The sequence below is a fragment of the Pipistrellus kuhlii genome, unplaced genomic scaffold, assembly GCF_014108245.1.
Source record: "Pipistrellus kuhlii isolate mPipKuh1 unplaced genomic scaffold, mPipKuh1.p scaffold_m20_p_13, whole genome shotgun sequence".
Classification (NCBI taxonomy): Eukaryota; Metazoa; Chordata; class Mammalia; order Chiroptera; family Vespertilionidae; genus Pipistrellus; species Pipistrellus kuhlii.
The window spans coordinates 25,522,232-25,544,174 of record NW_023425438.1 but is presented as its reverse complement, the minus strand read 5'-3'; the positions used below and the strand labels follow the sequence as shown (position 1 = coordinate 25,544,174).

At 39.8% G+C, this 21,943-nt stretch overlaps 2 protein-coding genes and 1 long non-coding RNA gene across 7 annotated transcripts in view; 2 read left to right on the top strand and 1 right to left on the bottom strand.

The window, feature by feature from the left end:
- RTN4 (reticulon 4) overlaps positions 1-18,420 on the top strand; it is a 57,181-nt gene extending 38,761 nt beyond the window's left edge. For all 5 annotated transcript variants that reach the window (XM_036435333.2, XM_036435339.2, XM_045580751.1 and 2 more), the window contains 6 exons: positions 4,857-5,064; positions 8,398-8,536; positions 15,857-15,926; positions 16,393-16,439; positions 16,713-16,771; positions 17,404-18,420. In XM_036435333.2, coding sequence (XP_036291226.1) covers positions 4,857-5,064; positions 8,398-8,536; positions 15,857-15,926; positions 16,393-16,439; positions 16,713-16,771; positions 17,404-17,446 — 566 coding nt within the window. In that variant the 3' untranslated portion in view covers positions 17,447-18,420. The remainder of the gene's footprint in view (positions 1-4,856; positions 5,065-8,397; positions 8,537-15,856; positions 15,927-16,392; positions 16,440-16,712; positions 16,772-17,403) is intronic.
- LOC123652216 lies at positions 14,560-15,339 on the top strand. Its single transcript, XR_006741420.1, has 2 exons — positions 14,560-14,747; positions 14,817-15,339. It is a non-coding gene; the product is annotated as an uncharacterized LOC123652216 (long non-coding RNA).
- The window catches only part of EML6 (EMAP like 6), a 191,351-nt gene continuing 187,143 nt past the window's right edge, over positions 17,736-21,943 (bottom strand). The window contains exons 40-41 of the mRNA XM_036435332.2: positions 21,346-21,446; positions 17,736-20,255 (exon numbers count right to left, since the gene is read on the bottom strand). Coding sequence (XP_036291225.1) covers positions 20,231-20,255; positions 21,346-21,446 — 126 coding nt within the window. The 3' untranslated portion in view covers positions 17,736-20,230. The remainder of the gene's footprint in view (positions 20,256-21,345; positions 21,447-21,943) is intronic.

The window sequence follows — 21,943 nt, the reverse complement described above, 5'->3', positions numbered from 1 at the left end:
GCCCTTGACTGGAATCTAATCTAGGACCTTTCCGTCGGCAGGCCAACGCTCTATCCACTGAGCCAAACTGCTTTTAGCACAACATTCTTTCTTGTAGAGTTTGAACTTAGTAGACAAATAAATGTTAAAACAAGTAAATTTTTTAGTTACCTTTTCATTTTTTTAAGTATATAATTCATTGATATTTAGTATGGCCACAGAATTGTGTAACCATCACCATTATCTAATTTCAGAACATTTTCATCATCCCTCCAGCCTCCTTTAGCAGTCATTCCCCATCTCCACTCCTCCCAGTTACTGGCAACCACGAATCCACTTTCAGTCACTATAGAATTGCCAACTCTAGACATGCCATATAAACAGGCTTACACAACTATGTGACCTTTGGTGTCTGGCTTCTTTCACTTAGCAGAATGTTTTCAAACATGTTGTAGTACTATCAGAACTTCACTTTTTTTTCCTGGCCCAATTATATTTCATTGTGTGGGTATACTATATATTCCTCACCCAAGGAATTTTTTTAATTTTTATTTTATTCATTTCAGAGAGAGGAAGGGAGACAGAGACAAACATGGATGTGAGAGAGAAACATCAATCAGTTGCCTCCTGTACACACCCCACTAGGGATCGAACCCACACTTGGGGATGTGCCCTGACTGGGAATCGAACATGACCTTCCGGTGCACACCTGCCAGGGCACCACATTTTGTTTGTCCATTCATCAGTTATGGATATTTGATGTTTCTTCTTTTTAATTATTATGGATAGTATGGATAGCTGCTATAAACATTCATTGTACAAGTTTTTGTGTGGACATTCTGGAAGGTTTTCTTTTCTAGTCTTTTGGGTAGGAATTCCTAGAAGTGGAATTGCTAGGTCATATTGTAGCTCTGTGTTTAACTTTTTGAGCAATTGCCAAACTTTTTCACAGTGGTGGAATTTTACTCTCCCACCCAAAGTAATGAAGATTTGTGCCTATTTTTTCTTCTTCTAAGAGTTTTATAGTTTAAGCTTCTTAGGCCTTCGGTCCATTTTTTTAATATACGGTGTAAAGTAAGGCTCCAATTTCATTCTTCCAGCACCATTTGTTGAAAGAAAGTATTATTTTCCTCATTGAATTGTCTTGACACCTTGTTGAAATCAGGTTGACTATAAACGTAAGGGTTTATTTTGGACTCTTAATTTATTCCACTGATCTCTCTCCATCTTGTGCAACTATATTGTCTTGATTACTGTAGGTTTGTAGGAAGTTTTAAAAAGGGGAAGTGTTCTCCAAATTTGTTGTTTTTTCAAGATTATTTTGCCCTGCATTTTTAGGTGATTTCTACAATTGGCTTGCCAATTTCTGCTAAAAAAAAACTGTCTAGAATTTTGATAGAGATTCCGTATAGATCAGTTTGAATAGCATTACTATCTTAATAATAATGCCTTCTAATACATAAACATGGGATGTCTTTTCATTTAAGTGTTCTTTAATTTCTTTAAGCAGTATTTTGTAGTTTTAAGTTTGTAAGTCTTGTACTTTTCTATAATTTTGTTCCTTAGGTATTTTATTCTTTTTGATGCTGTTGTAAATTTTCTTAATCCATTCTCAGATTGCTCATTGCTAGTATTATATATAGAACTGTAATTGCTTTTAAAAAAAAAAAATCATATCCTGCAACCTTTCTGGACTTATTGGTTCTAGTAGCTTCTTTGTGGATTCCTTAGGATTTTCTATATACAAGATCAAGTTATTTGCAAGTTGAAATAGTTTAATTCTTCCTTTATAGTCTGGATGTCTTTTATTTCTTTGTCTTGATTTGTTGCCCTGCCTCGTACTTCCAAAGGTGGAAAGAATAGATATCTCTTTTGTTTCTTGTCTTAGGGGGAGAGCTTTTGTTCACCATTAAGTTTGATTTTACTGTGGGTTTGTGTGTTGTTTTTTTTATCAGCTTGAGGACATTCATTCTATTCCTAGCTTGAGGGTTGTTTTTTTTTTTATAATGAAGGATGTTGGATATTAGATGCATTTTTTATGTATGTTTTGATGATCATGCAGTTTTTGTCCTTAATTCTATTAATATGGTGTGTTACATTAGTTACTTTTCATATGTTGGATCACTTTTTCCTTGGGATAAATACCACTTGGCCATGGTATATAATCCTTTTGATAAGTTGCTAGATTCAACATGCTAGTATTTTGTTTAGGTTATTATTTCTATATTTATAAGGAATATTGGTCTGTTGTTTTCTTGTGATACCTTCCACCTGATTTTACAATAGTATCAGGATTGAAAAAAACATTCAAATTAACTAATGCATACAGATATTTTGATAAATGTTAAAAAGCAACACTATTTGGCCAAAACCAGTTTGGCTCAGTGGATAGAGAGCATTGGCCTGCGGACTGAAAGGTCCCGGGTTCTATTCCGGTCAAGGGCATGTACCTTAGTTGCAGGCACATCCCCAGGGGGAGGTGTGCAAGAGGCAGCTGATCGATGATTCTCTCTCATCAATGTTTCTAACTATCTCTCTCTCTTCTTCTCTGTAAAAAGTCAACAAAATATATTTTAAAAGCAACACTATTTGAATGTTTCTCAGAAAGGATTTTTTTAAAATCAATCTTTATTGTTCATATTATTACAAAGGTTCCTCATTTCTTCCCCCCTCCACCAGGTTCCCACCCCACCCTCTGCCCTTTCCCCACCCCCCACTGTTGTCATCCCTAGGTACACAGTTTATGTTCAGTCTCTTCCTGCGTCCACCACTCCCCCCCCCCCCCCCCCGAGAATTGTCAGTCCACACCCCTCCCGTATCAGAAAGGACTTTAATAAGACTTTTATTCTTCTTTCCACATTGAGAATCAATGATCTTGGATAAACTTAATCTTACAAACTTTTTTCATTAAAACCAATTTAGGAATTTGTGAGACTAGAAATATCGGCACATGTCAATTAAGGCTGCAATTCTGTTTACTAGAAACTTAATACGTTTTCATCCTTGCAGCAGCACTAATAATCTCTCAAATTCCTTTGCAAAATGAAATAATAAAATAAAGATTGAAATCCTTCTATACTCTTGTGACTTTGTAACAGTATAGATCGCCTCTCAGACCTTCCTTTTCTGTTAATAGGTCGTATTAATTTTGTCTTATGTGTCAGTCCCCAATTGTCTTCTCTCTCTTAGCTGTTCTTTCTCTTCCTTCTCAGTGCTCTAACCTTTGCAGCTTTACTTGGTCACCCCCTGGGACTTGTGTCAACAAGGCTCTCAGGGTATTTGCTTTGATTACTCTCATGTAGCTGTTTTCACACAAAATGTATGGGCTTGCTTCTCTGTTTACTAGAGCGCTCTCATTGGTTAAAAAGGCCTTATTCCTAGAAACCCATATGATAGATGGGAAGGAAGAAGTAGGTTAGGGTTTGCTGTGCTCTCATTGGTTAAAAAGGCCTTATTCCTAGAAACCCATATGATAGATGGGAAGGAAGAAGTAGGTTAGGGTTTGCTGTACTTTCATGCAATTAAATTTATGTTAGGCTTTCATCACTGAATAATGCTGGGCTATCTGTATGACTATTCCTGTGTCAGCAACGTTGGTTAAATTGACTTGATATAAAACCAAAGCACCAGAATTATGAACTGCTAGAATTTTAATTCTGTTAGAATTTAGATCTTTTGTATAGATCTAAATATTTATTAAGCTAGCAGGCGGTATATTCTGACTAATTATAAATAATTCTTATCTAGTTGATGAAACTGTTGGGACAGAAACTCTTATATTGGGCAATTTGGTTAGACATTAATAGATAATTGTGTATACCTCTCAAGTCTAAAGTCATTTAATCTCATAATCAGGTTTTACTGATGGTAAGGAATAGTGATGAAGTTGCATTTATTTTAACTAGTTACCAATAGTGGTGATTTCGAAGGTTATCATAAGAATGTTCTTCCCCCTCCCCAACTGTTTACAATGCAGAGAGAGATTGTGTTTTGCTTGTGAATTCAAGAGCTCTTGGCACCCTGCAGAGTTTTCCCTGGCTTATACATAACCCCACCTTGAGACCATAGGCCTATGGGTATTTGATCCCCATAGTGGCCCTGAGGCCATGGGCCAAGAGCAAAATTGCTAAGTTAGGCTTGGACTCCTTACTATTAATAAGCATTATATAACAGTGGGACATATTTAGTTCTTTTTTTCTTTGACACCTAAATTTTTGTGGCATCATATACATATCTATTCCTAGAAGGAAGTAGCTTTTTAGGTAATCTGAAGGTGGTTTTATTCTTTTGCTTCATAGGACATTTTGGTTTTAACGATAGCCAGATTGCATTACAATTTTATTAACTTTCTTAAAGAGCAAGCTCTTAAAAGCAGAGATGTGAAACCCATCTGTGTGGTTCTTAGTAGTTTCCAATTTCTCAAATTTTTTTTGAATTAGCCGTTTTTCTGTAGATAAATATATTTTTGTGTCACTGAAGTATCTCATTCTTGTGAGTGTATGCTAAGACTTCTATTATTTGAATAAATATCATGTATTGAATGAAGATGAAAACTGCAAGATGATTTTTAAGAAAAGTTGTTTTGGATTGAAGTCTGCTATGCTGTGCTTGAGATATTTGACATGTAGGACATAGATTTGCATTAGAAACATTTTATAGTAAATAGAAATAGATGCAGGTGTTATTCTAATACACAACTAAGAATAAATGTAGTATATGAAGTTAGTCTTTAAATTTTCGGTTTTGACTTACCCTGAGACCTTTTTTTTTGGGGGGGGGAAGGGGGTAAAGAGGAGGGGTGGAGCAAATATAAATGTGCCAAATCGAAATGGTTAAAAGAATGTTCTAATTTCTATTTCTTCTCTTTTAATTTTTAGTTGTCGACCTCCTATACTGGAGAGACATTAAGAAGACTGGAGTGGTGTTTGGTGCCAGCTTATTCCTGCTACTCTCGTTGACAGTATTCAGCATTGTGAGCGTAACGGCCTACATTGCTTTGGCCCTGCTCTCTGTGACTATCAGCTTTAGGATATATAAGGGTGTGATCCAAGCTATCCAGAAGTCAGATGAAGGCCACCCATTCAGGTGAGATGTCTGGAAAGCAAGGCAAACTTGGGCAACACTGTAAACAGAATTGTATTGAAACTTCATTCTATCTGTAGAGTTACAGGCATGCGATTCTTTACTGCTTAACAATAATTGCAAATGTTTGCTGAAAGCTAAACCAAAAGCATCTGCTTTTGAGATTTTCTAAAGGTCAGTTTATAGGTTCATTAGCTTAACTAAATTCTAAATCATTAGCTTAACTCTACTACTGAGTAGTAATATTTTTAAAAGTTTTTTTAAATATTTTATTGAGTTTTTACAGAGAGGAAGAGAGAGGGATAGAAAGCTAGAGACATCGATGAGAGAGAAACATCGATCAGCTGCCTCCTGCACACCCCTAATGGGGATGTGCCCGCAACCAAGGTACATGCCCTTAACCGGAATCGAACTTGGGACCTTTTAGTCCGCAGGCCGACACTCTATCCATTGAGCCAAACCAGTTTCGGTGCCCCTTGATTTTTTAGCAAAGGCCAGGTTAGGGGTACCCTAATTAAGTTAATAACAATGTACCTATTTTTATAGTTTTAAGTTTAAAAAACTTGGCTCTGAAAAGAAATTCCAGTTGTTGTACTGTTGATATTTGGCTCTGTTTTCTAATGAGTTTGCCGACCACTGACCTAGGACATTATCCAGTTGATGTTAGTGGGAGAGGCTGGTTTTCAGTTTACAGAAAGAGACCTACTAAATTATTTGGTTTATTGTAAAGACTGGTGATTTGTGTCTCTCCAGCTTTTCTCCATATTGATGAAGTGATGATGTTACATAAGTTTTGGGGGAGAATCCAACATTTACTGAACGGCTCTAGTGTGTCTGGCCTTATATGTACAAGCAAAAGTTGGAGAGCTGGAACTTGAAATTGCCGCTCCAACATGGCAGAGCCATATAATTTCACAAGTCATTAAGGAATATAATTTTAATTGGTTATATTGGAATATATAAAAACATCGTTAAAGCCAACATTTCTAAATTATCTACATATAATACATCATTGTATTTTAAACATCATTGTATTTTAAAGACTTTGGGGGAGGGGAAACTAGTAATTTCTGTCTGTATTCTTTATTTCCTTAGGAACCCTTTATACTTAGCTAAAAGGCTAACTCATTAAAAGTCACTAGAGGCCCGATGCACGGAATTTGTGCAAGGGCCTTGGCCCCCACCCACCGCCTCTGCCTGAGCCCGCACCCACTGTGGCTTTGTCTGGAAGGAAGGACGTCCAGTCTAATTAGCATATTATCCTTTTATTATTATAGGTTCTAGTCATTATGAAGGGAATTCAGCCAACATGCCAGGTTAAGCCGTAGGGCGGTTTTTCCAACTTCTCCAGTCACACTGGTGAAGGTGACATGGCGGTCTGTATATAATGCCTGTGGTCACAGAAAGAGTGGTGACAGTGCTGGCAGTGCCTTAATACCATGTAAATGCCATCGAACGAATGCAAATATTGACAGTATGGCATTGATGGAGAGTGCTGCTTCTGTGCCTACAGGCCAGGCATCTTACCTTCAGCCAGAACTGAACCAGTGGTACAAGAAGCAGAATACCAGCCAATGTTATATCAGCCACTTTTCTGTATTTCTCAAAACTGCATCATAAATTATTGCTTACCGTATTTAAGGGGAGATGTGAAATCTTAGACTCTTTTTAACTTGATAACTTAATATTTGTTCATTAATAATAACAAACTGTGCTAGACCATTATACTAGTAAAGATATACCTTCCTGGTCCTTAACAGTTTATACTCTATTAAGAAAAATATACAAGTATTATATATACACATATCCATAGTTCAGGGTTGGATATGGCAAATACTCTATAAGAATTAGACAAAAGGTAGCACTGTTAGAATTACACAGTAGGATTGTGGGTGAGAGAGCAGTAGAAGCCTCCTGTGTGGATGGGATTTGAGATGCGGTCAACTGACTGGATGTGATACCACCAGGTGACAGGAGCATTGTGGATTGGGAGAACTATGATTAACCAAGGCATTGAGATTAAAAAACGTTTGATGGGTGGTTCATTTTTTGGCTGCAATGTAGTGAGTAGTAGGAAATAAGGTGAAAAGATTTAGGAGGGCTCTGGTTGGTTGTTGAAAAGTTGGAACCATACAATTGCAGAATGTTTGAGCCTGAGAGGTTTAGGAAGGCATATTTCTCTAATTTTATACAGAGTTGGAACTATGATCCAGTAAAGTTAAATACCTTTTTGCAAGGTTACATAGCTAGGTCATAGCAGGTGTCCTAGCTCCCGCCTGCGTACAGCCTTCATAGCACCATCTAGGACACTCAAAACTAATGTGCCATTGACTGAAGGGAATGGATTTAGATGCTGACAGATTAGGGACTTGCTTGGAGACTGATAGAATATTCCAGTTTGTAAATAATGAGCACTTAAACTTGCATGATGGCATAGTGAATGTAGAAACGAGGAGACATATTTGGGGCATATTGTAGAGGTAAATTACAGAGAAAAGAAGCTATCAAAGAGGAATGTTATTTCTAGTATAAATAACATGTCCACTGACAGGGGAAGTGACTGAATAAGGGACTACTTCCAATAGATTCAAAGAATGCCTGGCACTTCTTATTGGTTCCACTTTGCCAAGACACAATGGCCTCTTTGAAGTAGTAACAAATGAAGCAATTCCTTGCAGTACAGACTTGATTTGCCCCTCCCCCATTACAGTTGTCTCCTTAAAGTTAACGACTCCAGCTGTCTCAGTATAGATTAGGGCATCTAAAAGGACCGTAACTGTTACATGTTACTGGGATTGCCACTATACTTTTGACAGCCTTTCACAGTCTGGGGATTGACATATGGGGCAGTCTCACCTAAAGATTAAGCTGAGGGAGTGCATTGTATGGAAAGGAATGGGATTTTGGTTAGGAAAAACTTGAGACACATAATGTCAACTTGAAGAAAAAAACAAATCAATGATAATGACTACTATTTATGGAGTACTGCCTTGTGTGTGATTGTGCTAAGCACTTTACTCTCTGAATCCCATTTTATAAATGAGCAAACCGAGGCTTAAAGGGAAGACTAATTTTCTGAAGTGACACTGCCAAGTAAGTGGCGGACCTTCGGATTCAAAGTTAGATCAATCTGGCTTCAAAATATATCCTTTTTTCTGTGCTTGTCATCAGCTGACACCATATATCCATAAAATAACCCGTGGTGAATTTCTACATTCTTAATTTGGAAACAGAAGGCTTTTCATAGAGAGATATTTTATTCATGTCTTCTTTATGGATATCAGACATCCAGGGAGAATCACCCCGGTGACCATTGCGGTGTGTTTTGTTACCCAGGGCATATTTGGAATCTGATGTCGCCATATCCGAGGAACTGGTTCAGAAATACAGCAATTCTGCGCTTGGTCATGTGAACTGCACAATAAAGGAACTCAGACGCCTCTTCTTAGTCGATGACTTAGTTGATTCTCTGAAGGTAAGTTTATTTGCTTTTCATTACTTACACACCCAGAATTTAATATCAAAAGAATTAGGCGTGTCATTCATTTTGTCTATATTAAGGTAAAAGATAAAGATGTAATGAAATCCTGTTACGGTAAACTTGGGTCTCAAAATTAAGAATCCAATCAGCTATTTGAGATGAAGGAAAAGTACTTTGCCTTTTTTAAAGAAAAATAAGTTATAAATTAGTACTTTTAGAAATCACAAGACTTAAAGGGAATTCTGAAAGGATAAAGATTAATAGATTTAATGCCAAATGTGGCTTAATCTGTTCTGATTTTGTTTTAGAGTATAGCACTTAATTTAGCTATTTCATACCTTGGACTCTTTCTTGGCATGTTTGTTTTGCAAGAGCTTTAATATTCTGAAACATCTCAACCAATCATCAGCTGGTAATTGTAAAGTTTTCCTTTGGAGTTGGGATATTGCTACATAGCAGCTGTTAAGAGTCTCACCTTGCAAGTGAACTTTCCCAAGGTTCAGACCACTAAACAGTCCTGTAACATGAGCCCTGGCGCTGGGGCCTTGGGGACAGTTGTACTTCTTTATGTAGAACTTGCCATTGTGTTTTGTGTTACTTCCTGCAACTCGGCCTCAGACAGACTTGTTTCCAACCTAAGCCTGTGTAGAAATGCACTGTGATAGTAACCATCATCATTTTTCTTTTCCAAAAGTAATGCAGTGGGTTTGCAATTTATCATGCAAGCCAAGGATATCATAGCATTAGGATGATTGGGCCTTTAGGCCCAGTGAAACTATTTCTGGGCTTGTCAGAATAGATTTAAATGCCCAAATTGCTTTTAACAAACATCTTAGCCTTAATAGCAAATGGATAGGCTTTATTTTTAGCTGTATGCCTCTTCTCGGTATATGACTTAGAGCTTCCAGTTAATTACTAATAAGATTAATGGTAGTAATTTACTTTCCTTTTCTTCTTTTGTATAGAGTGCTTGCATTTGGTGCTTATTTATAGTAGTGCTTTGATGTCAGTCTGTAAATTAAAAAGATTATGTTTTTTTAAATTGATTTCAGAGAGGAAGGGAGAGGGAGATAGAAACATCAATGATGAGAAAGAATCATTGATCTGCTACCTCCTGTTCTCCCTGCACTGGGGCCCGAGCCCACAACCCTGGCATATACCCTGACCAGGAATCAAACTGTGACCTCTTTGTTCTTGGATTGGTGCTCAACCACTGAGCCACACCAGCCAGACTCTTTGTTTCTTAGTACTGGGAAAAAAGACTTCAATTGAAATTATAGTTTACCACTTTTCCCCCCCTTAAGGATTAGTAGTACTTTTGAAGAGAAAAAGTAAAAGAAGAAATTTATATGAATGATTTTCCTGAGTAGCAGTATTTGGCAAGTCCAGAGCTCAAGGAAAGCTGCTTGGTGACTTCCCCAGAAGGCTATTCTTTCAGGCCTTCAAATAAGTAATAGTTGTTTCAATTTATTAGCACATAGAATGAACTTTGCTTTAAAAAAAAAATTTTTTTTTTTAATTTATTGGGGTGACATCCTATATAATAAAACCATTAATATGCAAATCGACCGAACAGCAGAACGACTAGTCGCTATGATGTGCTGACCACCAGGGGGCAGATTCTCAACTCAGGAGCTGCCCCCTGGTGGTCAGTGGGCTCCCACAGGGGGAGTGCTGCTCAGCCAGAAGCCAGGCTCACAGCTGGAGAGTGCAGCGGCGGTGGTGGGGAGCCTCTGCAGGTGGGGGCGGTAAGGAGCGAGGGGCCCCAGACTGCCAGAGGGATGTCCAGGCAGATAACCCCACGAGATCTGGGACTGCGGGGGCGGTGCAGGCCAGGCTGAGGGACCCCTCCAGTGCACAAAGCTTCGTGCACCGGGTCTCTAGTTGGTTAATCAAATTATATAGGTTTCAGGTGTACATTCCTATAATTTACTACCTCTGTTTTGAATTGTGTGTCCACCACCCCAAGTCAGGTGTCCTTCCCTCGCTATTTACCAGTGATGAGAGAGAATCCCTTGTACCCTGTTCTTTCTCCCCCACCCCACGTTTCCGCTTGTAACTACCGTGCTGTTGAACTTCATATTCAGGTCTCAAACCTATTGAGGCAAAAGAATAAGGCAGGGGATCTTTTTCTCCAGGTGCAAAGGTGCCGAGTACACTCCGATAATATCCATGCAGGGTCTTCCTTCATCAGCCTTGTGGTTCCTGCTGCGTGGGGTGTACCACCACAGTACATTCCCGCACAGGCGGAGATTAACCTTTTCTTAATGCCATTATGTGTGAGGAGTACAATTCCGTCTGTTTGCTTCCACTGAATAAAGCGACTAGAGAACACAGGATACTTGCTCAAAATGTCTCTTTAAAAAAAGCTGCTAAAAAAACAAACAAACATACTGCTCTTGGACTCTTCATAAAAATGACTTAACATGATTGTCTTTCTAGTGAGAATTCCTTGAGCAATTGTGACTCGCTTTATATAGAGAGCATTTTTTTTTTTTAAAAAGTGATTTTTTTTTTTAAGCTTTATTACTATTTGTCTTTTAGCCATAGCAGTTGATAGGAGTCATATTCTCTCTCCCTAAAGCAAGCACACACACAAAAAAATGTTTTTTTAAAAATTCTCATTGTTATTACCTTTTCAATAGGTAAGGAAAAAATTGATTTGCCCTGATTTATTTCCTTATATCCAGATTTTAAATCTGTGCAAAGTTTACTAGTAAATAGCTCCTGTCTCTCCAGTTACCAGATGAATTTGTGGAACACTGAGTTTCTTTAATTTTTAGAAACCTGCTTTTTATTGGAACTACTTTGATTTTATATGATTCATAGCTAGGAAAATGGAGACCCCCCTAATTTCAAGAAAATACAGTGGCATTTAGTCTTCATTTGTAATTTTTTTTTAAATTTAGAAAATATTCATTGCATCAATCTCTGTGGCTCATATAAAACAATAGCTTCTAAACAGAAACTTAAAAGAGTTTAATTCACTGTCTTCTTAAAGGTTTCGTGCCCTTTAAATTCATATAATCTACATTTCTAGATTCTGGGTCACAATTACCACTACTTCTATTTGAAACCTTCTTTCTCAGAAATTGAAAATTGTAGAATCACTATTGTTAGCACAGGAAACCTTTTCCTTCGCCTCTCTTACTACCTTTTTGGGGCAGTGTGAGGGAGGAACCTGTCTTTCAAATGTGATGGAAGAAATGACCAAACTTCAAGTTTCATTAGAGCTTATGAGAAAGACCTGATGTGAGACAGTGATTATCACTGCTCCAGGTGTAGGTCTCCTTCCGGTGGGTGATGTGGACAGATAAAAACGTGTGCTGCAGACCTCTCCTTTTAAATTCTGTGTGGTCTTCCCATTTGTTCTGCTCCTCTGCAATCAACTATAAGATTCTAATTCCTAGAAAAGATTTCAAGTGTCCATAGATTGAGCAACTATCCATTTCTCAGATAATTCTAGGCAACTGTTATTGGAAAATCTGACACAATAGTTGTAATTCCATTTAGTAGAACTTATTTCAAACATTAGTATAAAATTTCTTCACAGCCCAGTGATTTGACCAGTCCATAGGTTTTGTTTTAAAAGTTGTGTTTCGTAAAGTGGGTTTGTTCAGTTGGGTGCGAGATATAAGGTGAGAGAAGAAGGGGAATGAAAGGGGAAGTAAAGGAGGATTGTTCTAAAGTAAAATTAAGTTGTGAAAGCTGTGTATGTATCCTTTTCTTAGAGAGTCTAATGGGTGTTAGTTTATTAGTACCTGAGGAGTCAGAGGCTAGATAACTTTATTTAACCTAATATTTGTCAGCCTTGTTTAAATAACACCCCATTGCACTGGAAAACTAATATAAGATACTTGAATACATTTAAACCAGCTAGATAAGGTTTACTTCCATTTCTGTGATTGACCTTTTGAATAAGGGATCTTTGGTAGTGGTTTGTGTTTTAAAACAGTGGTCCTCATTCACTCTTTGCTGCACATTGGAAACATCTAGGCGCTAAAAATTTTACCTGGGAATGGAGGTGAGGGCTTCCCAACCCATGAAATTGTGATTTAATTTTTCTGTGGGTATTGCCTGGGGAATTGCTGTTTTTAAAAGTTTGTGGCATTGCCCTAGCTGGTTTGGCTCAGTGGATAGAGTGTCAGCCAGCCTGTGGATTGAAGGGTCCTAGGTTCAATTCCATTCATGGGCACATGCCTGGGTTGTGGGCTTGATCCCCAGTAGGGGACGTGCAAGAGACAGCCAATCAATGATTCTCTATCATCGATGTTTCTCTCTTTCCCTCAGCCTTCCTCTCTGAAATCAATGAAGATATATATACATATACGTGTGTGTGTGTGTGTGTGTGTGTGTGTGTGTATGTATGTATGTTGTGGCATTAAACAGTAAACTCTGGGTTATAGTTTCTCCCACTCACAACTCAATCTCTGCTGTAGAAGAAAAGAATATGACCATCTTTGCTGGGCTCAGCTTTGGGGCTTCTTGAGCAAGGCTTTGAGCTTGATTAGAAGGTTTTTGACTTTTGAAACCTAAAATCCCAAGAAAAAGTCTAATAATTTTGTTTACTGGGTACTAAGACGGGTTGGTTTAGGCCAAGGTTCTTATTTTTCCATCACATGGCTGTGGGTGCTAAAGACCAGAATCTGTATGACAGCAGTCCTGGGATTTTCAGTGAAAATATATGCTAAAACTGTAAGAACATTTCTAGCTATAGTTGCCTGAACATCAGCCAAACCAGGATGTTCCAGAATACAATCTTAAATCTGAAAGTGAGGGGGGGGGGGGGGGGGGGGGAAAGGCCTGAACTCCAGAAATAGCTGACCCAAAAGAACATTAAAATCTAGCCCCGGGCTCTCAAGAAGTTATTAACATACACTTTTTGACAGTTTCCTTTCTGGTTTCTTTGGCTCACAGAAAAATTAGAAGGGAAGTGGGCTGTAGAACATGTAGAGACAGTCAAAGTGATACTAACTAATGAGCTGAAGATGTCAAAAAAGGTCAAAGTGTTTAAAAATGCAGAAAAATGTCAGAATTGCCATTTCTGAAATCCTGTTAAGTACTCTCCCTTCATTTTCTTTAAAAATGCATTCTCCGCCCCTATTGAGATGTCATCTAATAAAAATCTGGGGAGCTTTTTAATGAGGTATGTGACACACAGTCAAACTTCATTCCCCTGGACAAAAGACAAACACGACACGGCCCTTGTCCTCTTTCATCACGTGTTTGTTGGAGCGTCACTGGACTTTGCCCCTCTTTCCTCCGGTTTCATTACTGCCCACAGAGCTGAACTTTGACTTCCAGGGTTTACTTGCTTTGGTTTTAACGTTTCGAAGTATTTTCCATGGAATAGTGTTTGTAGGTCTAGTGTTTTGGGGTGTGTGTGTGTGTGTGTATGTTTAAAAATGTTTATTGACCCTTTTCTGCCTCTTTACACTAGCATGCATACATGATGAATTCCCATGTATAATGGTTACTCCAGCTGATTTCATAGTAGAGCAAAGCAGATAGATTCTGGAGTCAGATAAACCTGAGAGCACAGCAGGCCTGGTCTGGCAGTTTACATCTTGGTTTCTTCCACTGTAGGTATAACAATAACACTTTACCTTTTGGTGAGGTTAACTAACCTAATGTAAGTTGAAACAATGGTAGTTGCCGTTTTGTTATATAAGTTACAGTAGCTGTGTATTTGCTAGATGCTAGTTCTCACCACCACTCCTTTCTCTCTGGGCAGAGTGTACTCTGGAAACCCTTACCCCCGGTATTTTTGTATTTTTGTTTTAGGCGTCTGAAGTGTTACATTTTCTTCAAACTTAGCTGCAACATTTAAAAATCCTGTGATCGCATTTAAAGATATGAATTTCTGTGGGGTTGTTTTCCTCTTAAAATGGGGAAATTGGGTAACATTGGCCTGCAATAATTGCATGGCGAGGCTGCAGGGACCTCCTGGATGGAGGAGGATGTAAGCATTTGTTTACCTCAGTCCTTGCCCAGGCTATCTTCCATTCACCTCCTGGCCCTGCAGGCATTTGAGGCCTCCCTCTGGATAAGCCTGGCTTTAGGGAATGTCCTCCAAGAGGCCAGTGCAGTGACATTTGAGTCTCTTAGGTAGCCTAGGTGTGAAGTCTCAGGCTTCTCTCCTTGTGGACTTGGAGAAGGACATCTAACCAGTGACCAAATTTGAACTTACTTTTAGCGTGCGTGCGTGTGTGTGTGTGTGTGTGTGTGTGATAGTATCTGAATTCGGTTACATAGGGTATCTTGATTGTGTGAGTGATAGTATCTGAATTCGGTTACATAGGGTATCTTGATCGCCAGAGCAGTTTCTTCTAAAATGTGGCAGGTGGAATCTCTTCCCTTTAGACTTGTAAGTGGTAGTGGAGGAAGATGGCTCTGTTCCTCTGTGGTAAACTTGCCCGAGTGCAGAAATTATATTTAGCTTCTGCAATAGGAGTCTGTAAAACTGGGGGGTGGGGGAGGCTTGCAACCCAGAGTCAGGCTTCGGATCTTTGCCAGTGGTTCCATAGGAGTTGCTGAGACCAGGGCAGCATTTAATGTTTGATTTTTTCAGTTAACGTGTTTGTTTTCTTAAACAATTAAATTCGGCTGTAGGGGTAATCAGTGTTGCTACTGATAGACCTGATAGTTGGTGGGGAATCCAAAGTGTCCTCCTAGCCTGCTCAGTTCCCAGCGCATAGTAGGCACTCAGGTTTTGTTGCCTGAAGAAAGGTCAAAAGGGTGAGCAAATTGTCTGCACCATGGCCTGTTTTATACAGCCTGGGAACTAAGAATGTTTTTTACATTTTTAAAGGATAACATTCAAAGATAATTCGACAGAGAGCTGGGTTAACTATGGCTGTTAAAACATGCATCACTGGGCAAACAGGGCCTCTGATCCTTAATCAAATGCCAGAGGTGGTATGTTTGGTACCTGGAACCTAATCTCTTTGATAAGTCCTCCCTGCCCCTTTGTTACTCAGATGTCTGACTTATGAAGATCTTCAAGCACTTAATTTGTTAGTACTTAAAATCAGTTTTTAATAGTGAATTTTCTGGTTTTTTTTCTTTCTTCAGTCTTCCCATTTAAAAGCTAAATTCTTTGTTAGAACTGGAATTATTATGGCGTAGCTTTGGCATGCTTTCTGATTTCAGAGAAAATGAATCAAATCTATTGTTTCAATTAGGATTCTGAAATATCCATGTTACTATACCAAGTCTCCAAGGAATATGCCTCTACTAGTTTGGCATTTACATGGGATGCTTTTATTTGAAGCTTATCTTAGTTTTTAACAGGCTAACATTATTTTCTTATAGTTTGCAGTGTTGATGTGGGTGTTTACCTATGTTGGAGCCTTGTTCAATGGTCTGACACTACTGATTCTGGGTAAGCCTACAAAAGCATTGGAATGAAAAATTGCAGGGGGGGGGAAGTGTGTATAAGGAGTTTATAGATTTTATGGAGAAGATTCTTATATTGTAAAAAAAAATAGAGGTGTGTTTGAGGTTGTGACCTCTTTAAATTGCCGATCCTGTTTATTGAAATGCTACTTTAATTCCTGAAGACTGCTCAACTCACAGTGACAGAGCAGGGTGGCCTTACCTATATTTTATAAAGTTGGTGTGGCATGATTTGTAGCCAGGAGTGGTTCTTGCAGCCCCCTTAGTTAATTCATTGCTCTGGCGTGGCCCTCCCCACTCCCCGCAGGGCCACCCAGGAGCGCCTTGGGATTAGCCATTCATTAGCACCAGGCCTGGCCTGCTTAGGAGCGTCGCTGGTTTCATGGCTTTTCAGTGTGTGTGTCCCCTAAATTGTACCAGTCTGTGCTAAGGGTTGTGCATTTCCTTTTCAGCTTTGATTTCACTCTTCAGCGTTCCTGTTATTTATGAGCGGCATCAGGTAATTTAACTGCAAATTTCAGAATACAGAGCTCACTTTATTATGTGGAACTTATAAATGTATCAGTCATGTATGGGAGGGGGGGTAATGGTATATGTACACAGATAGTAATTTAATAAAAAAAATAAAAATGTATCTGCCAGTTTTCAAAGACTTACACAAGTGAGAAATATGGTGGTTGCTTATGCCTATAATTTGTGGGGTCATAGCAAGTTAATCAAATTCTTTTTTAGCAATGGTCATCTTCTAATATCTCCCTTACCTTCTCTCCAGGCGCAGATAGATCATTATTTAGCACTTGCAAATAAGAATGTCAAAGATGCTATGGCTAAGTAAGTATTTAAAATCTGCAACCTTTTTTTTTTTTTTTTTTTTTTTAACCAAGGTTAAGGTGTACTGGACTTTGAGAACAGTGCAGTAGCAAATCTCAGCAAATCTCAATCAGAACTACAGTGTGACACAATTGCCAAAAGATTTTTTTTAATCAATTTTTTTTAAAATATATTTTTTAACAGAAAGGGAGAGAGAGAGCTAGAAACGTCAATGAGAGAGAAACATCGACCAGCTGCCTCCTGCACATCCCTACCCACCAGGGATGTGCCCGCAACCAATGTACATGCCCTTGACTGGAATCGAACCTGGGAATCTTTCAGTCCGCAGACTGATGCTCTACACTGAGCCAAACTGGCTTGGGTGCCAAAAGATTTTTTATAAATTATCCAACGGTAAATAAATTACCGTTGGGTAATTTATTTCTACATTTATTATTTGTACTTAAGGCTTTTTTTTTTTAAAGTAATTCATAGTAGTAGAAATCATAGCTTGACAACCTGTGGATTTCATTTCTTGTTTAAGCTACTATAACAAGTCATTCTTGAAGGATAGCATTTTAAGAAGCAGAAAACAAAATACTAAAAAATTTTTACATTGAACTTCCTCCCCCCACCCTCCTTTTCATTTGCAGAATCCAAGCAAAAATCCCTGGATTGAAACGCAAAGCTGAATGAAAAAAAAAAGCCTGAAATGATTCACAGTAGGAGTTTATCTTTTAAGGGGATATACATTTGATTACATGGGGGAGGGTCAGGGAAGAATGGCGCCTTGACATTGCAGCGTCACGGATCTTTATTTTTAGCAATGCAGTGTCTGAGGAAAAATCACCCTCTTGACTGCCACGTGCTCATCATCTTAAGTATTGTAAGCTGCTACGTATGGATTTAAACCGTGATCATACTTGTTTTTTTCCTACCCGAGGCACTGGTGAATAACAAAGATCTGAGAAAGCTGTATGTTACGCTTTGTTGCAGGTAGTCTTGCTGTATTTGGGGAATTGCAGAGAACATGAAGCTGAAAAAAAAAAATAACCCTTTTCACAGTTTGTGCACTGTGTGTGTATGGTCTGTGTAGATTGATGCCGATTTTCTGAAACGAAATGTTTAGACGAGATCATACCACTAAAGCAGGAGTGGAAAAGCTTGCCTTCCTGGTATGTTCTAGGTGTATTGTGAATTTTACTGTTATATTAATTGCCAATATAAGTAAAAATAGATTATATATATTATCTATATATAGTGTTTCACAAAGCTTAGACCTTTACCTTCCAGCTTCCCCACCGTGCTTGATATCTCAGAGTCATTGGTTATATGTGGTTATGTAGTTTCAAATACATAAGCAGGAAAAAAAAAATATATTTCTAGGCGCACTACCATCTGTTTTCAACATGAAAGGATGCCATGCACATAGAGCTCACCCTATAAACTTCACCGCACAGACTTACCGTAGTTAATTTTGTCCCACACCCTGAATCTATGGACTGAATCTAATGCTTCCAAAAATGTTGTTTGCAAATATCAAACATTGTTATGCAAGAAATTATAAAATGAAGATTTATACAGTTGTGGTTTAAGCTGTACTGAACTAAATTGTGGAATGCCTTGTGAACTGTAAAAGCAAAGTATCAATAAAGCTTATAGACTTAAAATATGTTCGGTATTTTGGTTTCATGAAACTGTAGCAGATGAGAAGTACACACAAACTTTGGGGAAGAGACTTTGCTCCAGCCGGTGAGGGTTTCAGCTTCTTGTGCAGCTGTGTTTACTTAATCAAATCTGACACACACCAAAATGTCTCAATTCTTTTTATACTTTGATAACATAGAATACAGTGCAGGATTTATGAACATACATAAAATCATACCATATAAATGTTTACTAGAAGTTTTCTTGGTACACAGACACTATTGCTCTGTAAATATAGCTGTACATACCAGCATTTCTATGCAAGATTCAGTCATATGAAAGGTCAGTGGTACAATATAGGCAGACACGGTTATCACTCAGCATCACCAGTCACGTGGTTACAGAAAACAATTAGGACTGCAGAGGGACTCTAACTGGGCCCATCAACCTAATCAGTGGGTTAATGTAAGGCATTAATAAATTGGCATATAAAAATAGCTTAATGAATGACCTAATCCATTTAGAATGCTGAAGCACTTCTGTGGTAAATGTTAATCTAGATAATTGAAAACTGCTTCATTTTGCCTTTTCTCTAGACTGACAACTGCAGCTAGCCAGTAACTTAACATCCAAAATTTAGTTCACTGACCGCAAGGACTCACTGGTATATATGTGCTCGGAGTCACCAGTGTGTGCCGTCATCCCTCCTGCCAGTGCTTGGCTGAGCGTCAAGTATGATTGAGGTGGTTTGGAGCTGTCTTCTGGGTAAGACTGTCCAACTCACACTCTGTTAGCCAGCCCGCTCTGAGGAAGCTAAGCTAGATTATATAATCTTGATTTATCAAATATTGTTTGGGTTTAGGAATTTTATATATATATAAAAATTCAGAAGCAAATCAGTGGTGTCTAGTCAGCTTCAGATCACCTCATTTGTTCCCATTTAACAAGATAAATCAGCTCATCCTCCTGGAAATGGTTGAGCTTGCTTTTTTTTCTTCTAGTATTTTGGATTTTGTAGATTTGGCACTAAACATAATGAACACTCCTCCTACTCCCTCCCGCCTGAATTTCTTTCCTTTTTTTGCTCACCTTCCTATAGCCACTAGTTCCCAAGCTGATGCCCTTCCTTTGAGAAGCCTGGACATATAAACAGGCGACATGGGTGACAGACCAGGAAACTCCTAAGTAGCCCTCCTCAGTTTGGAAGTGTTAGCACCTGATGTACAATAGAAAGGAGATCATTTGTGGGAGGTGAGACAGCAGCCCACACAACTGGAAACTTTCAAAGGCACTTAATGGATAGAAAACTCTGCAAACGAAATGTTTTTAAAAAATTAAGTTTCTCAACTTGTTTATACATGGCTCATTTGGTTTTGAAAGCTAAATGGGGAGAACAGAGGCTACCGATAGTTCTAGGACGTCAGTCCATCTACCTGGAGCTGTCTTATTCAACTTATTTGTTAAAAAAACGAACAACTTTTAAAGAATATAGGAACATAATAGCAAAATGCCTTTTGCAAAAGTTCTGATGCAAATTAAAAGCTACATATTGGTTAGGGTAACTGAGGCTTTCCATTTTGTCCGCGGGCTACACTGTCAGATAGGATGCTTTGTCAGTGTTAGTACAGAAGAGTTTTTAGTCTCAGGAACAGAGGCAAGCAGTCTTAGCATGTTAGAACTGACCTTCCTTCTCGGCATCTCGGCTTTGGAGGCCCCGTGTGCAGTCTTACCACGTGTGAGCGCCGGCCAGGTGGGAGGCGTGGTCCAGCCTCCGAGCTGCCTCTGCAGGCGCCGGGCAGGAACAGCAGCAAGAAAGGGAGCGGTTTCAGGCCTTCACAGACATCGCCACACAAAGATACTGAAAAGGCAGAGCAAACAGCCGGTTGTGCCTGGTGGACATCACATCCTGCTGTACCAAGTGACAAAAACCACCTTGCCAGGTGATGCAGAGCCTGTCGCTTTGGCAACAGAAACTGTGAACCTGGGATCTTGCCACCAATGAAAGATCACCATTTTTTAAAATTCATTATTATTATTAAAGGTTTTTTTTTTTTTTTCCCTCCTGGCTCGCTCAGCAGCCAGAGTGCGCTGAACGGGAGGACTTTTGGCAATCTGACTTCACAGTATCTCCCTTGTTACTGCTGAAAAGGCCTTATCAGCTCCACTTGAGTAGGAGAGCCCTTGTAGTGTTCAGCGTGGAGCCAGGATCACAGCATTCCTCCCTCCTCCCTCCCCCCTCCCCCCAGTTACCGAGGCCTCCGGCCTTTCACAGCAATCCAAAGTCACTCACACCTCTGCACCACCTCCTGCACTGGGGGCCCATTCTCTCCCGTCTCCCATTGCTGGCCTGCGTACAGGTTGGCCACGGCTGCTTGGTGCCACTTTGAATGGGTGTTTACACTCCCCCAGAGCTGCTCTCAGGTCTCTCTCAAGGGCTCTATGTGCTGGCAGCAGTTGGCACAGCAGATGGGAAGTGGGTGCCCCCAGGCGGGTCCTCAGCTTCCTTGGGGGGCATTTTCATTGTCCACAGCCTCTCTCAGACCACTTAGAAAACACCTGGAATGCATGCATTTATTGACACCCCCCCCCCCCCCCCCCCCCCCACCGTCCAGCCCCTAAAGAGTTTTGCCCAACATCGATGACTGATGATGAGCTCGCCCTGGCCCTCCCCACGCCAGACGGGCGCTGGCCTTAGTGGAGGGACAGAAGGTGCCATCTCTAGAGCAGGCTGGCTAGGGGTGCTCCCGAAAACACTGGAAGCCCGGTCACACCTCACAGAACAGGATGCCATTTTACACAAAGCAGCCGTGAAGGTCAAAAGCAGCCCTGGCTCAAGGTCGTCCTGACAGCCGGGGGCGGTTCTGCTGCGCACACCCAGGAGGCAGGGGTGAGAGTGGGTGCCAGGCTGGGCTCTGAGCCCGGCGAGCCAGGTGGCGGCGGGCACCTACCTGCAGTCGTCTCCTCCGGTGCTGACCACGTACTTGTCATCGTGGGAGAAGCGGATGTTCGTCACGTGGGCCGAGTGACCAAAGTAACGCTTGTGTTTGGCCTATGAGCAAAAAAAAAAATAAAAAAATATCTGATGAACAATATTAACTGTTGAATATAATAGAATCAGAGGTATGGAAGGGAAGTGAACTGACGATTCTTGGGGAAAAGGAGAGGGGGATGTGGGAAGAGACTGAACATAAACTGTGCACCTATGGATGAGGACAATGGGGAGTGAGGAAAGGGCAGAGGGTGGGGTGAGAACTTGGTGGAGAGCAATGGTGGGGGGGGGGACATTTGTAGTAATATGAATAAAATTTTTTTTTTTTTAAAAGCCTCCATTTTAGTATTTAAAAAAAATAAAGTGAGCAGGGACCCTGAGCAACCCTTCTCTTCCTCTTCCTCCCAGAAACCACAGCTGCTTCCTTTGACGGACTCCAGTCCCCTCTTTCTAGAACCTTCCTTTCCTCGGGAGACTCCCGTTGGGTGGGACATCTGTCAGCCAGCCTCTCGCAGGCTTTCCCGACTCATTCTTGCCTCACAGCAGCCGTTTTGCCC